The sequence below is a fragment of the Lepisosteus platostomus genome, chromosome 7, assembly GCF_059453375.1.
Source record: "Lepisosteus platostomus isolate fLepPlt1 chromosome 7, fLepPlt1.hap1, whole genome shotgun sequence".
NCBI lineage: Eukaryota > Metazoa > Chordata > Actinopteri > Semionotiformes > Lepisosteidae > Lepisosteus > Lepisosteus platostomus.
The window spans coordinates 29,937,443-29,950,498 of NC_142617.1; the positions used below are offsets into that span (position 1 = coordinate 29,937,443).

The following is a 13,056-nucleotide window of genomic DNA, read 5'->3' on the forward strand; positions in this document are numbered from 1 at the left end:
TGAAATTTCACAGCACAATATAGCATGAAGTAATTATTGCAGTCTACGAGATCTCTGGGATTCTCAAGCAAAATTACACATACACCTAGGATGTTCCTGAAGCAGCTGATAGTGATATCATCAGAAGAGCCCATCCTGTAAAATCATTGGGGGGTTTCTCAATTTTGCTATTTAGAGCATAAGCTTTTTAGTGAGTAAAGGGTAAAAATGTAAGTCCCAAACAATTTAATAAAACAAATTAATAAAATGTCTTTTAAAATACATTTTCAGGTCACATGCTCCTTTTTTAAAAGAACTCTTTGCCTACTTTCTCATACAGTTTTCAACCAATATGAAAGAGGTTCCAACTCAATCCATCCCACTAGTTGAGCTTGCACAATCACAATGTTTTTTTGGGGTACTGTCCTGTGCTTTAAATTCAATTCAGTTTATTTTTAAATAGTGCCTTTCACAACAAGGTTGCCCCAAGGCACTTAACAATGCAAGTGACCATACATTTTGTCAATACGGAACAGAAGACCAGAAGACAACACAGGAGAGGAACCAAAAACCCTCTAGGGGTCCAAGGTCAACTGGTTGCCCAACCCCTGTGGGCATGCTTACATAATGTAATTAAAAAGGAAATAAATGAATGAAGTTATTAATCCATCCATCCATCATGTCTTCTATGTGTTAGTTCTCCATGCAGATCTCTGTAGACCAGCAAAATCCTCCTTAATTACAGCTATATCCACGATGTTCCTCTTGGATCCGTGGCAATGATGCAGCATCCAACTCAGACGGTGCCCAGCCTGGGCACCATCCAGATATTTGGGGAGGAGAATAGGATAGTTTGGTCAAAACAGATTTATCTACCTGGTGGGCCAACATAGAGACACACAATGGCATGTACAGCAGAACCAGCAGCCATGGTTGCAGCAGGCTATAATGTAAGGTGTAAGTAGGCTAGGCTGAAGTAATAGGTCTTCAGTCTGGATTTGAATACTGAGAATGACTCAGCATCCTGAATATGGGGTGGGAGACTGTTCCATAAGATAGGGGCCCTGTAACTAAAGGCTTTACCGCCAACTGTTATTTTATTAATATGTGGAATATGAAGAAGACCTGCATTCTGTGATCTAAGCAGGCAACTGGTTATTATTAATAAGTTCCATTAGATAGACAGGTGCCTGACCTCTGAGGGCCTTGTAAGTAAGTAGAAGGATTTTGAAGTCCGCCCTGTACCTGACATGAAGCCAATGAAGAGAGATAAGTATGGAGGTTATATGGTCGTACTTTCTGCTCCTAGTAACAATTCTAGCTGCTGCATTCTGAATTTGTTGTAAATTAATAGAAACATAGTTCCATCTGCCAATACAGTCAACACGTCACAATTTCCAGTAGACTTAAATGTTACATATTTCTCTCTTTTTTGTTCACTCTTACAGACAAATCAGAGCTGGCATCTATCAGCATTGGCTGTTTGATTCATAATATCATTGTTTTTTTTGCATAAAGAAACCTCATGAGGAAAATCAGTTGGTATATTTTACTTCATAGCTACAGTACTTCATACGCTAAACAAAATTATTAGTCAGATAATTGGAAATCATTCATACAAGACAAAGTCAATCACAAATGAGTTTGTTCATGAAAGCATATGCTATGAAAGTCAGTGCTCAACAAGCATTTGTTTTTGCACATACCATTGTCTTGAAGTCACTGGAAGCAATGCCAATGTTTCACCAACACAACAGTTGTTTCTTCAGTTTCAATGATACCCATGATCTTACTTTTGAACTTACTTCACTTTTTAAAATAATTATTTCAGGTAGGTTTATTCATTTTTATTCAAGTAAGGTTAACAGCCTTGACTTGACATAATCCACCAATATGGGATGAGTCTTTTTTTCAATCTTATTTTCTTAAAAAATGCTTTATATTCATGCCGATGTGATGATTCTGGTGCAACACAGAGTTGACCTGTATACTGTTCTGTCTCTCAGGGCTCACCGGGGGTGCATGTGAAGTGCGAATCCCTCACCACCACAAAGGGCTCTGTCCCAGGAAAGTCATTCCCATACTCTGACCATGAGGCCCTGAGTGCTGTGCTGCTCCTGCAGAAAACGGAGGAGGCTCCTGGGGAGCCTGACAGGTGCTCAGAAGGTAACGTTTGGAGAAGGCTCCCTGGGTCCCTTCTCGTGGCATTCATTGCGAGGCAGTGTACTAGTTGAAAGAACATTATTAACTAGGTGAAAAAACATTACTTTAAGAGCTAATGCAACTGCTGATTTTTGATGGAACAGTTATGCTATGGTTATATTTCCTTTTCCTTGTTTTAAGTAAAAGTCCAGTAATACATTGTAGGGTTTATTCCATGCTGAAAAGAATAGAGACACAGTGTTATGGCTGTGGACCCTTCTTAAGGTGTGCAGGAGAAGGGAAACCAGCAGTAGAGAGACACCTGAGTATTGATACTGTGTCTCTCCTCCTCTTGCCTGGAAGTGGAAACTTTTTGAACCCTTTACATGACCTGATGTTTAAACGATAACTGAGCTGTTCATTTTTTGTGGAACTAGTGCTGAGAGTTGGTAGATCATTCATTTAGGGAGGAAGTGAAAGAAACTCAGGAATCGGCATAGTTAATTTTAATATATTTAATACTCCCCCTAAAACAGGTATTTGCTCAGAATTGGTGATTTCAACCAAATAAATTCCTTTTCTTATTTAGCTTATTTTTACTATTATTCTTGATGATTACATAAGCACTTTTGGGGGAAATGGGGTGACAAAAGACATACAGTATGAATCTAAAGTACTGCAGCCTCATAATATTATATTTACATAAAATGAGTTTTAATATTGGAAAAAGCATTAGTTAAATTTGACTAATACATGAATATATTATTATCCACAGCAACTACTCTCTGCTTTGATAGGTTAGAAAGTGAAATTTCACAATTCTGCAAAGAAGTGGGGGTAAATTCCTTGAGCAAAGTCTGCTCAGATCCAGACTTCAGAGAACGGTGCATTGGGGGTGCTCGTGAGCACCCTTGTGACCACAAATTTAGAAATGGGATAGCCTCAGCCCTTGCATATTTGGATGAGAACGAGCATACCAAGTGCACAAGAACGCAAGTGTGCATATTGAGACATGGCATAAGACTTAAATTTTAGAATGACTATGCTAAAATATGATTATAATATATGTAAAACATACTTTATATATTTACATAGTTACTATATATAAAGAGCTATTTATTAAAGACTTTACCCATGTTCAATTAGAAATACCTGTCCGAAAGATATAAAAAAAGATTAACTTGAGAAATAACTTTGCACAGCAAGATGGAAATTTAAAAAGATGGTGGTAGGGCAGTCTAGGAGCTGAAGGTCTAATGGTAAGTGGGTAATGAATGAGTTCACTTTCATCCCAACCAGTATAACATCAGGTAAAAAAACAGATATACTGTAACATCTGCCACCATAACTTTTTAGGTATTTGTAATTGGAATTTATTTTATACTTATCACTCTAAAGAGCAGGAAAAAAATTAGTGTTCTTGGGGACCTTACCTGCACCCTGCGAAGGGGATAAAACTGCATGACCACAGCAAATTCCTGTGTCAGCTAAGTGACATGAAAGAATGAGAATTATATTGAGTATGTTGTGTTTTTGAGATCAGAGCATATAATGTGTTTAAATTTTCATAAGGCTTTTGATGAAGTTCAGTAACAAAGATCAATTCGTAAATTGCAGGCTGTAGGCATTTAAGGTATTGAAAGGTTTTCAATATGGATAGAATATCTATTACAGACAAAGGAGGAAATGTAATTAGAGAAGTATTGTATGTATTCATACTAGGATCACTCTTCTTACTAATTTATATCAGTGTTCTAGATCAGGATGTGCAATTTTCATCCTGGAGGGCTGGAAGCTTGGTGTGTCTGTGTTCTAGGTGTCTTCATTGCACCAGCACCTGATGAGATTGAAAAAGTTGTTAAATTGCTCCCATTAAAGCAATAATGAACTGATTAAGATCATTAGGAGCTGTGTGAGAATTTAAAACTTTAGACATAAGGGCTCTCCAGGGCCATAACAGCATATATGCACAGTGTTATATGCAGCTACCAAGATGAGCTTAAACTATAAAATGGAACACTTGAGCTTGAAGAATCTACTAATGAAAAAGATTAAAATTAAAAAAAGAATGAAGTGATTATTTGTTCTTCCTCTAGCCAGTGTATGGAAGTATTGTAAAAAACAATGTGAAGAAATACAGTTAAGTGTAGACTGTAAATCAAGGAACACTGTTAGAATTGTGCAATTTGTTGATATCTTTTTTAGAATAACAATTTAGATCACCACATTTTAAAAATATATATGCTGCTCTGGAATTTGCGTGGCTAAGAGCTGCCAGATAAATCTTTGGGCTTACAAGAATATCTTACACTAACAGGCCAAAATAACTGAAATTTTTGGAACAGAGAAGACCTAGGACACCTGATTCAAATCTTTAAAAATTCAAGAACTGACATTTTGTCTGTTTTTATATATTTGCATTTTAATTTAATTTTTTCAAAATACTCTGATACAGAGTGGTCTGTTTAACATTTGGCACATGGCTTTGCACTGTAGAGGAAAGACTTGAGGCAGAATTAAACTGCAATATTTCAAAGTATTAAAAACTAATATAGTTTTTGCAATATGGTCATTTTAAGTTATTTTTGTTCCTACCAAGACTTACTTGAGGACATTGGTAACATCTGATTTACATATGCTCTGGTGACTTTTAAAACACTTTACAAGCCCTAGTCGATAATTTGGAATGTGAATTTTTTGTCCTTTTATTTAAAAAATAAATAAAATGAATCTTTCAAAGACCAGTTTTTGGAATGATTTACTGTAAACTGTGAATAGAAAATCACTGAGGCATCCAGTTGTTTCAGTTATGAACGGTTATACTGTATGAGTGGGGTCCTCATTGAGCAAAATGAAACATCTAGAATGTAGTTCTCAATCCCAATCAGTTAGTTAAAACCAAATGTCATACATTTTAATTTTTGAGCATTTGTTTTTCACTTGGAGGTTGTGTTACAATTTGTAAGCAAAGGTAATAAAAATCTTATTTAATGTGTCTTGCTTCTGGGACACCAAATGTGTTACTTTGGAAAGGATGTGTTAACTTTCTATATCTGTTTAAGCTATTAATATAGTTATCCTTTTACAGAAATGTATGTGCTGAATTTCAGGAAAAATTTAGATGGTCATGCGTGAATCATATGGAACTCTTTGACTTTTCTGTCTGAAAAAATTGTGTGAAGCTGAGATTCGATCCGTAACCACTTCACTTCCATAATGTATTCACAGTCTTGTCCATCTAAACCATCTGACCAGATTTTATTTTTTTATTTTGTACAAGAAGGTTACCAGTTCCTTCTGTACAACACCTGGAATTTTTGGCAGGCTTTAATTTGGCGTTTATAATCACAGCTGACATGTCTCTCCCCCCCTGCCTCCTCCAGTAACAGACGTGATGGGTGCACTGGTGGACATGATGACGGAGGCGCGGACGGAGGTGAAGGTGGGACTGCACTGCGCTGAGAGGATGCGGTACTCGACTGCTCGTGTGGGGTTTATGGGGCTAGTGCTGTTGCTGCTGGAGTTAGCCATCGCACTGGTGCCTTGGCTGACCCTCAGTATGGAGCACCCGTTCCCCAGGGCCTCCTTCTACCTCCTGGGGGCGCTGTGTTTTACCACGCTGCTGATCTCCCTGTTGATGTACATCTTCTACACCACAGAGGTGAAAGCCCTGCAAGGAGCAGAGGACCAGATGAGGCTGGCAATGGGAGGACTGCAGGAGTGCTTACAGGGCCGCCCATTATTCCATCCACATATGCCCAGAAGGGTGTCTGATAGCCCTGACTCCTGAAAGCAGTCCTGACGTGTTATTTCCAAAGGCGGTGGTGAACAGTTCCTTCTCTGGGGTAGATCCTCGTATAGTTTACAGGACAGGCCTTTTGTCTTTAAAACTTTTCATTTGGACTTACTGTACCACAAATGGTCTAGTGTGTGCTGCCCATTTTATTTCAATGAAAAGAATGACCACTATACCACTGTCTTGAAGGGTTGAACAGCTAGAATGGTGCCAACTGGATTTAAATATCTAGCAGGACTGATTTGTATTCAGTTATTGCTGAAATGTGAGATTTATCTTCTTAGTGTTGTATGTTTTTTTTCAGTATTCGCATTTGTCTCTGGACAGTCTTGAAATTGCTTAAGAACGCTATTATTCACACGGATCAATTTAAATTGTTGAATTCCCTTATTCTTTAGTGCTTATTGTTTCAAAGTATTATTCTCTCATCCTGAAGAATGAGGAAAAGGCTTTTGGAATAACAGTTGATTCGTCACTCTCAGCATCTACAGTAAATAATGCACAGAAGCAATATAAAGCACAAATACAATGTTTGGATACATTGCAACATTGCAGAGTATAGATTACAAGAAGTATAAGGGTAGACTGGGATTGTGCAGTGTCTTTTCTAAACTACCAAACTTGGTTACTTCACATTACAAAAGGTAAAAAATGAAGTTAACAAAAGAGAAGCAAGGATGATTCCAAGGCTATTGGAGATATGGAGACATTTTGAAAGAACTTGAATCCTTTCAGCTTCAATAAAAGACCTCTAAAAAGAGTTATTAAGGGTTTTAGATTGTTAAAATGACTATGTTTGAACCCATAAGTAATTTCAATTTCAGTGAACAAAATAATTCTGTTAGTCGCCAGGGTTGCACGGACGATTGCCAGCATGTGTAATAGGATTACCATTCTGTGGAGACGGTGACATTAGAACCATTAAAAACTAAGCCTGTAAGAATCCCTTGGAATAAAGGAGAGTTTAAGAGATGCGATTTGAATGTTTCTAGCTCCTCTTGATCTTAGAAACAGCACGTGCTCTGGCTAACTACCGTCACATTGTTAACTTGAGTTGTTAGCCTTGGAAGAGTTGATGAGCTTTAGGTGATGCAGTGCGATACAGTCAAGTTTGCAAATATGCAAAACTAACCTTTTTTGTGTTATTTTAGGTATCTTGGGAGACCTTTTGTACTAAATTAAGTAGCAGGCTGAGCCAACATATACTTGAAATTGTCATAAAAATGTATGTTAAAGTGGAATTGTTCAGAGTTTACTATTATTATCAGTAGCTCAGTCAAAGTAACAGACATATTTGTACTTTCTCTTCCTTTACCCTATGCTAGTAATATATGCTGATGGAAAAAGTGCAACATTTTCTGGAATCAAAATACTATAGTAATAGTTTATGTACTTTCACAAAAAGTTGTCAATTTATTTTAAGTCTTCTGACCAGCAATACAGTTTGTGCAATGAGCCATTGCAACTGGCCAATCACACGAAAGCATGTTAGATGCACTTTTACCCAACGGGGTCCAGATGGAACAATGCCTGATCAAGTCACCTTTAAAAAGGCCTTAATTGAAAGCTTTGGTCACTGCAAGAAAAAGGCCACACTTTTCGTCAGTTTTCTGTGCATTCCATAATGCCTCAAATGTCACCAGGAAGAAGGGAGAGGGTCATTGGCATGCTGCAGGCAGGCATATCATGTGCCAGGGTTGCCAGACACTATGGAGTAAGCCGCTCCACTGTGTCCCGACTGCAGAGAAGGTTTCAGCAGACCGGCAGGACAGATGACTGTCCAGGATCTGGTCACCCTCGAGTGACCACACCAGAGCGGGACCAGCACATCAGACTAGTCCATCTGAGAGATCGTTTCAGATCTGCCACCCATACTGCTGCTGAAACCGCCTACAGACACAATGCCCACATCAGTAACAGGACAGTAAGGCTCCATGCTGCTGACCTTAGATCAAGGCGACCTGTCAGAGGCTCTCTGCTCACACCTCCTAGACGTCACACCTGACTGGCTTGGGCCAGACAGAGGCTGCGATGGACTCGGCAGCAGTGGCATCAGGTCCTCTTCACAGACGAGTCACTCTTTTCCAGGCAGAAGGGAGGGCCAGAGTGTGGAAGAAGAGGTGTTGCGTTTTTTTTCCATCAGTATACTGTATATTCACAACAGTTTTACTAATTGAAAAGATGGTCCTGTGAATTTTTGGTTCACCTGAAGTGTTTTTGAATTAATGTGCACTGGTTTTATTGATATCTATTTTTAATGCTATTCAAATTGTAGTGTTAAAATATTAACACTTTTTAAGTACTATTTTCAAAAGCTGGTATATATATGGACCTGATGATGCCCCAAATGTTTTGCTCCAGTGTCTGATGAAATCACCTTTTTCCAATACCAGATGAACACCAGATAATACTGATGCCCAGAAGTAAATGTTAATTACAACAGGCATGACATTCCGCATTAGTTTGTACTAGTTTGTGTGATTGCATTTAGGAAAATGTTCAGAAATGTTATCTCTTGCTGTTATTGAAAGTATAAGTAAATCTTTGTATCCATTGTTTGTGTAATGTATGAAGGAGGAGCAAATATAATGTCAAAACAATAAAGATTTAACCATAACAGTGTTACTAATAGGAGTTTGTCAGTGTAATCATATATAGTAATGGCTGTTCGTGATTGATTTTATGGCGAATTTTCTATTAATAGAATTGTTTGTCTCCCTTGTTGGTACTGTTCTATGGAAATGGAGAACCACATGTAATAATTGAGCCCAAACTAGCAAGGATATACATTTTAATATAAACCAATCAACTATGAGCATACGATAAAGCAGTTACAGTTCAGATGTAATGGAAATCTAGAGGACACTTTGATCTCACTACATAATGGGCTAGATTATGTGAATGGCCTCCTGTCACTTGTAACTCTTCTTATAATCTGCAGTACATTGTAATGACTGCTCAGTGTAGATGTGGTAGTGTGTGGCATAGGTTGTGCAATGGATATTTTAAAGGTACCAGGACTGACATTACATCCTGTGAGATTATGGTGAGGGTTTATACAGCTACAAACTTATTATAATCCACATCCATAGTTAACATCCATAATCAAACCTGAAAATGTACCAGTGCTTGAAGGATAATTAGGTTAATTCTTTGCTGCGAAAAAGGGGAGAATTGTATAGTCCATCTTTAGGTTTCGAGTTCTCCAACTTGCATTAATACTGTATATAATTATTTTAGGTGGTCACTTGCTTTTAAGAATGAAAGTATTTTTGGTTTATATATAGTTTATATAGTAACTAAATGTTATTTCAGCATTTGAAATGCGATCTTCTTCGGATAGAAATTTGGAGATAGATAAAGCCAATCTAAGATCTTACTTTTTAGATTCTTCCAATGAGCTCATTGGTTGCTTTGGATGTTTGTTGTGCTCTAAGTATGGAAGTAATTTCTTCTAATGGGCAGTCACAATGTTTCTGTAAATGACATCCAATCCACTTAAGCATGAATTTTGCAAGCTGAAACCTTTTTAAATTTAAATTTCTTTTTAAAAAATTAAAAAGATTGAGAAAGCATCTCTGTTATAGCAATTATACACTTAAGTTTGGTGAGCTCAATGCGTTGTAGTTATAGTCCCTTGCAAATGTATTCACTCCCTTCCAAAGACATTCCATTATGTTGAATTACAAATTATGTAAATGTTTTTTAAGTGAATATTATGTTTGAATTTGAATACTCAAGGTCATGGATATATATCAGCAGAGTTAATCAAATAAAACTAAATTGTTAATTCCATTAGTACTCAATGCCTTGAGTCCATAAATGATTAAAGCCATATACATTAGTGCCTTCAGAAGGTATTCACCCTCCTTGCATTTTTTTGCGCAGTTTATATTGCATACACATAGAAATATGTGTGTGATCTATATCACTGATCCACACAAATCATTTTAGAATGTCAAAGTGGAATAAAAGCTCTAGAATTATATATGTAATTTAAATGAAAATACGGAGATGTGTTGATTTTATAAATATTCACCCCTTTTGCTCGGTTCAATTCCAGACGTGGTGGGGTGTCTGCATAGAATGTATGTTATTTCCCTGTTTTTTGTGGGCTTTTGCTGGGTGCTCCAGTTTCCTTCCACAGTCTAAAAACAAACTGGTAGGTTAATTGGCTTCTGAGAAAACTGGCTGAGGTATATGTGTGTTTGTGTTTGTGCTCTGTGATGGACTGGTATCCTGCATTCTTGTCAGAATAGGTTATTGCTGCCCCTTAACCCTGTATTGGATGAAGTGGTTAGAGAATGGATGGATGGATTTCAAAAGAACTAAACCTGTCTATAGAAGGTTTATCAGTTAATGTGTGTCAGCGCTAAAACTATACCATGAATGAGAACCAAGGAGTTTTTTTAAGTGTTACTGAGAGAATGTTTTTTGTAGCAAAGTTACAGCTGCATGTCTATGACAGTTAACTGCACAGTACCTCTGTATACGATGCTGATCCTGTCTGAGTTTTTTACAACATGCCTATCTGCTCCAGCTCATATAGGAAACCATCATACAGTGCTTTATATATATATGTGTGTGTTTATGTCATTGTGGCCACCTGGAGGAGCATCATGGTTTCCTCCATCTCCGATTTCCTGTTCATGTAAGGAAAGAGAGGAGGTGATCGATGGCGACTCAGAAGAAGAGGGAGTAAACCATGTTGACTCCAAGATCCTAAGCAACACGCAGGAATAAGATGGACGTGCTTTGTATCAATACAAAAGCATGCTTTGAGTACTTTGAGTCATGCATGATGATCTTTAATAAGACCTGGTTCCAACAAGACTTCCCCAACTCCCGTGTTGAAGATGAGGGTTTTTCCCCTGTACATTCATACAGAAATTAAATGTCTGTGACAACCAGAGGAGGTGGCATCTGTGATTTTGTGAATAATAAATGGTGCTGGAATTATACAGTGCAGGAGACAATCTGCAAAAACAAAACGTTGACCTTTTATACTTGAGTCTCAAGCCTTTTTATCTTACAAGAGAATTTGGAAATATTCTTTGCTATTTAAATACTTCCCAGTAGAAATGCAGTAATTGCCACTTCTCAGATTGCTAATTGTGTCCATGAGCAACTTCAGCGGATGTCAAAGATGTCATGCCTGCGTTTGAACAGTATGAGAGTCAAACCACCTACAGGTATATCTAACTCTGATCATCGTACTGTTCACCCTACCTACTAGACAGCTCTCAAGAGTAGAAAACCCATCATCAAGACTAAATTTATGGGCTGACGATAGTATAAAGATGCCGAAAGGTTGTTTTCTCTGCACAGGTTGGGAAATTCCTTCAGCTGGACATTAATGAAGCAACTGAGACTGTTATAAACTATATTCAATGCTATGTGGACAGTGCCATACCCCAAAAAGCATAACAGTGTATCCAAGCAAAGAAAACGGGATCAAGTGCAGTCAAAAACATTAATACTTTAAGGAAATGTTTGCATACAAAGGATGATTTTTATCTGAGGTTTGAGACACAGGACTTGTCTGATGCATACAGAGGTGTATTGGATACTATTACAGCTAATAGCAGAAATTAGACCGTGGACAATCACATGATATTTGAAGCACATATGTCCAAAAAAGGCAACTGATCCCAATAGCATCTCAACTGTTATTTAAAAAAATTGTGCTGAGGAAATAACACCAGTGTGGAACCATATCTTGCAGAAGTCTATTGATTCATACACTGTTCCAATGCTGTAGGAAAAGGCAATCATTATACCAGTGCCTAAAAGGCCTGTTCTTCAGAGAATAATGATTGTATACTGTACCTTTAGCACTGACTTCCATCATAATAGAATGCTTTGAATTACTCTGCTCAGAATACTCTGCTTGGTCCATATTAGTTTGAATATAAATACAGAGGGGGGCAGCGGTGATGCAATTAAGACATGTGCATTTGGTTGTGAAACACCTAGAGGTCTGACACATAGAGGACCTCAATGTCTATGTACAACTGCTGTTTGCTGACTTAAGCTCTGAATTTTAACTGCAGCTCCATTTTCAGATTAGCAAGCTGAAGCAGATGTCTGTTAAACCTATTATTATCAGATGGTATCATTCATTTTTAACAAACTCCACACAGTATATCAGAGCCAGTAAGCCTCTCTGAGTTATAATTTTCTAACAGAGGTACCCCGCAGGGGTATAAACAATAGCCTCGACTACTAGGTTGTTACATTTTCTGATAAAGATGTGCATGTCCTAATGTATGGAGAAAGCACTTTATCAACGCATATGTTAGAAATTCATAGGTTTGTGCATTGGCGTAACAAACAACACCTAACTTGGAATTGAAATGGTGTTCGATCCCAAAGCTGTTGGTGACTATTCATATGTGGTGATTCATAAGGAACCTATTACCAAGGTTAATTCATGTAGAAATTTAGGAATATACAGTACATAATGCAGATAGCTACATGAAATGGACTGTTCAGTCTCAGTATTTGCTCCAGAGTTCAGAAGCTTTTGTATTTTTTACAAAGATCAAGAGTGTTTGGTGCTGGACAGAAAAAATGCTCCTCTTTTACCATTCTGTAATTCAAAGCATTATTGCAGTAGATATTGATATCTGATATATCAGTGTGGTTTGGTATTTAATCAGTTTAATTAAGATAAAAACAATAACCCATCTTGTCCAAACAACAATGAAGAGTGTTGGAGTGGAGCAGCACTCTTCCTTCAATCAATTTTTGAATAATCCACTATTAGACCGGTGGAAAAAAAATATCAGATCCTTTTCACATTCAATAAAAGTTTATCTTATCTTACACCTGGAGTTTGCAAGAAGGCATGTTAGACTGTGTGGCAGAAGAGTCCCTGGTCTGATGAAACAAAAATGAAATGTTTGAGCAGAACCGGTTCCTCTCAGTAAAAGGCTAGACTGAAGCAAGAGATTCATGTTCCAATGGTTTCAGAATAAGAATATGAATGTTCTTGAGTGACCCAGCCAAAGCTCAGACCTGAATCCCACTGAGAATCTGGAGAAGGAATTGAGGATTGCAGTATACCGAAGCCCCCAACAAACTTGGCAGAGTTTGAGCAAATCTGCAGAAAAGAATGGGCAAAATTCCTACTGTGC

At 37.6% G+C, this 13,056-nt stretch overlaps 1 protein-coding gene and 1 long non-coding RNA gene across 6 annotated transcripts in view; one reads left to right on the forward strand and one right to left on the reverse strand.

Moving 5' to 3' along the window:
- Positions 1–7,599, forward strand: part of smpd2a (sphingomyelin phosphodiesterase 2a) — a 28,657-nt gene extending 21,058 nt beyond the window's left edge. For all 5 annotated transcript variants that reach the window (XM_088639793.1, XM_088639795.1, XM_088639794.1 and 2 more), the window contains 2 exons: positions 1,986–2,145; positions 5,505–7,599. In XM_088639793.1, coding sequence (XP_088495919.1) covers positions 1,986–2,145; positions 5,505–5,911 — 567 coding nt within the window. In that variant the 3' untranslated portion in view covers positions 5,912–7,599. The remainder of the gene's footprint in view (positions 1–1,985; positions 2,146–5,504) is intronic.
- LOC148658504 (uncharacterized) overlaps positions 1–13,056 on the reverse strand; it is a 340,797-nt gene that overhangs the window by 288,601 nt on the left and 39,140 nt on the right. The gene's annotated exons all lie outside the window — the stretch shown is intronic.